The sequence below is a fragment of the Buceros rhinoceros genome, unplaced genomic scaffold (genome assembly GCF_000710305.1).
Source record: "Buceros rhinoceros silvestris isolate BGI_N320 unplaced genomic scaffold, ASM71030v1 scaffold1438, whole genome shotgun sequence".
Taxonomy (NCBI): domain Eukaryota; kingdom Metazoa; phylum Chordata; class Aves; order Bucerotiformes; family Bucerotidae; genus Buceros; species Buceros rhinoceros.
In genome coordinates, this window is record NW_010428522.1 from 103,407 (window position 1) to 105,658 (window position 2,252).

Consider the following 2,252-nt stretch of genomic DNA (forward strand, 5'->3'; position numbering starts at 1 on the left):
AATGAGATTTGGCAGGAAAACACCTCTCCATTTTTCTTTGCTGCCCTGTCAGGGCTCTGATTTATCTGTTTATTTATTTCTCTCTGGCTGAAGCTCACTATTAATTATGGTTTGGATGGGGCCTTCTCCTTTTAATGTGTTAAATTCCCTCCGTGGTTTCCAGTTGCTGGACAGAGGAGGAACCAGGTCTTTCTGGTAGTGATGTCTGACCTTCTCAATAATTGCCTGCACTTGATGACTTGCTGTAACTCTTGGCAGGAGGTTTAATCCTTCAATTAATATCACTTCCAGGCAAGGCTGGTTCCCTCAGGAGCAAACCCAGCCAAGTGCTCAGGGTTGTATTGTGCATAGCCCCCAACAGAGGTCCCCTGCTAGGATGGAGCTGCTGCTTTAGAAGGGGCTTTCCAAGTGATACTGCAGTCAAAGCACCTCCTAAGAGTGTTTCTTTGCTCACCGCATGGTGCACTGTCCTTTTCCCCTTGATATCTAGAGTAATTCTGCTCCTAGACGCACTCCCCTCTCTGCCAGCCCTGCCTGTTGTACCAGAGGCACTAACCCGGGGTAGACCTTCATGTCTGGTCTCAATAAGCAGGCTGAATCACAGAACGGTTGAAGCTGGAAGGAACCTTTGGAGGTCATCTAGTCCACCCTCCCTGCTCAAGCAGTGTCAGCTACTGGGGGTTGTATAAGACCCTGTCCAGTCGTTGTAAGCCGACGGGACAGAGGGATTTAGGGACAGAGGGATCTAGTGCCGGAGGTTTGGAAGCAGCAGCGCACATTTCTTTCCACTCACCCTTCCACCCTCTACCCATGATCCTGTCCCAAACCTGGGGATAGTCTGAGACTGAAAAAGACGTCTCAGTGTCTTCAACTCCACTAGCTACAGCAGCATCATGTGGGGACAGGCATGTGGAGAGTGTTACACTAGCACATCAAGACATGCTGGAGGATGGACTGGGTTGTGTCACACGCCAGAAGAGAAGCAAGTTTGAAACTGCAGGTGGACACAGTCTCTATGTAAATATAAAATATTCAAGCCTAGCACAGGGGACACATAAGCAGGAACAAAATTACATGCAACTTGTGTCCAAGGCATGAGGTGAATGTGCATGGCTGGGAGGTTCACTCCATCCACTAATTTCCTCTGTGTCTCTCTCCCTATTGCCACAGGAAGCTGCTGAAATCTACCCTCGTCCTTATGCCGCTGTTTGGCGTTCACTATATTGTTTTCATGGCTATGCCATACACAGATGTGTCAGGGATTCTTTGGCAAGTTCAAATGCACTATGAAATGCTGTTCAACTCTTTCCAGGTATTGTATCTGTTAAACTACGGGGGAAAACGATGAGGATTTTGGTGGGAAGGGGAGGGAATTTTGAGTGCAGGGCTGTCTTTGGAAGCAAGGCTGTTTTTACAATACACCAGATTTCATTTCCAAGGTGATTTGATGGTCTTTTAGCATCAAGTATGTTTTATATTTGCAAAACACAGTGTATAAAGGCTCGGTGTGTCCAACAAAAAAAAAATGATCCAGTTGAAAGATAACTTGCCTCACAAAATAAATCCCTTTAGATCCAGGTTAGACATAAGCCAGTAGAGATCCACAGAGACATGTTGTTTCAACTTGCTTGTCCCAAGCTGTCTTTCAGACCTGTGAATGGATTCCTCAGCTCTAGGTCTGGGCAAAAGGGAGGTTCAGTTATAGACTGGTCCTGTATAAGACACAGCATCAAGAATACACAGCTCTCTCCAAGCAGAGCAGTGTTTGACTGTCACTGCACACCCTTCCCAGAGATTAACTTGTGGCTCGCATGCTGCTACCTAACGACATGATTGACCAGCATGACCACCTTGCATCCTCTCTTCCTGCAGCAGGACCAGCTACATGTAAAACACTGGAAAGGTTTATCCAATAACTTTCTAAACACCTCCAGTGAGGTAACCCCACCAGCTTCCCAAGCACCCATCACCATCTCAGAACCTTTGCAAAAGATTTGGGGGTGCAAACAGATCTGTTAGCTGAACCGTGACCTACAGGGCTTATATAGTCTATTTACTTCATAATAGTCTGCAGGGAAATGTTCTGTGTTTATGTGTCTCATGTGCTACCAAATCACAGAATCACAGAATTGTTTTGGTTGGAAAAGCTCACCAAGTCCCAGCATTCCCCCAGCACTCCCAGGTCCCCCCTGCCCCCTGGCCCTCAGCCCCCCCTCCACACGGCTGGGAAACCCCTCCAGCCATGGGCACTC

General features: G+C 47.4%; 1 protein-coding gene across 1 annotated transcript in view; it reads left to right on the top strand.

Moving 5' to 3' along the window:
• Window positions 1-2,252, top strand: part of PTH1R (parathyroid hormone 1 receptor) — a gene marked incomplete at its 5' end in the record, with an annotated part of 55,147 nt that overhangs the window by 50,566 nt on the left and 2,329 nt on the right. Inside the window, one exon of the mRNA XM_010142309.1 lies at window positions 1,171-1,312. Within this exon, the coding sequence (XP_010140611.1) occupies window positions 1,171-1,312 (142 nt within the window). The remainder of the gene's footprint in view (window positions 1-1,170; window positions 1,313-2,252) is intronic.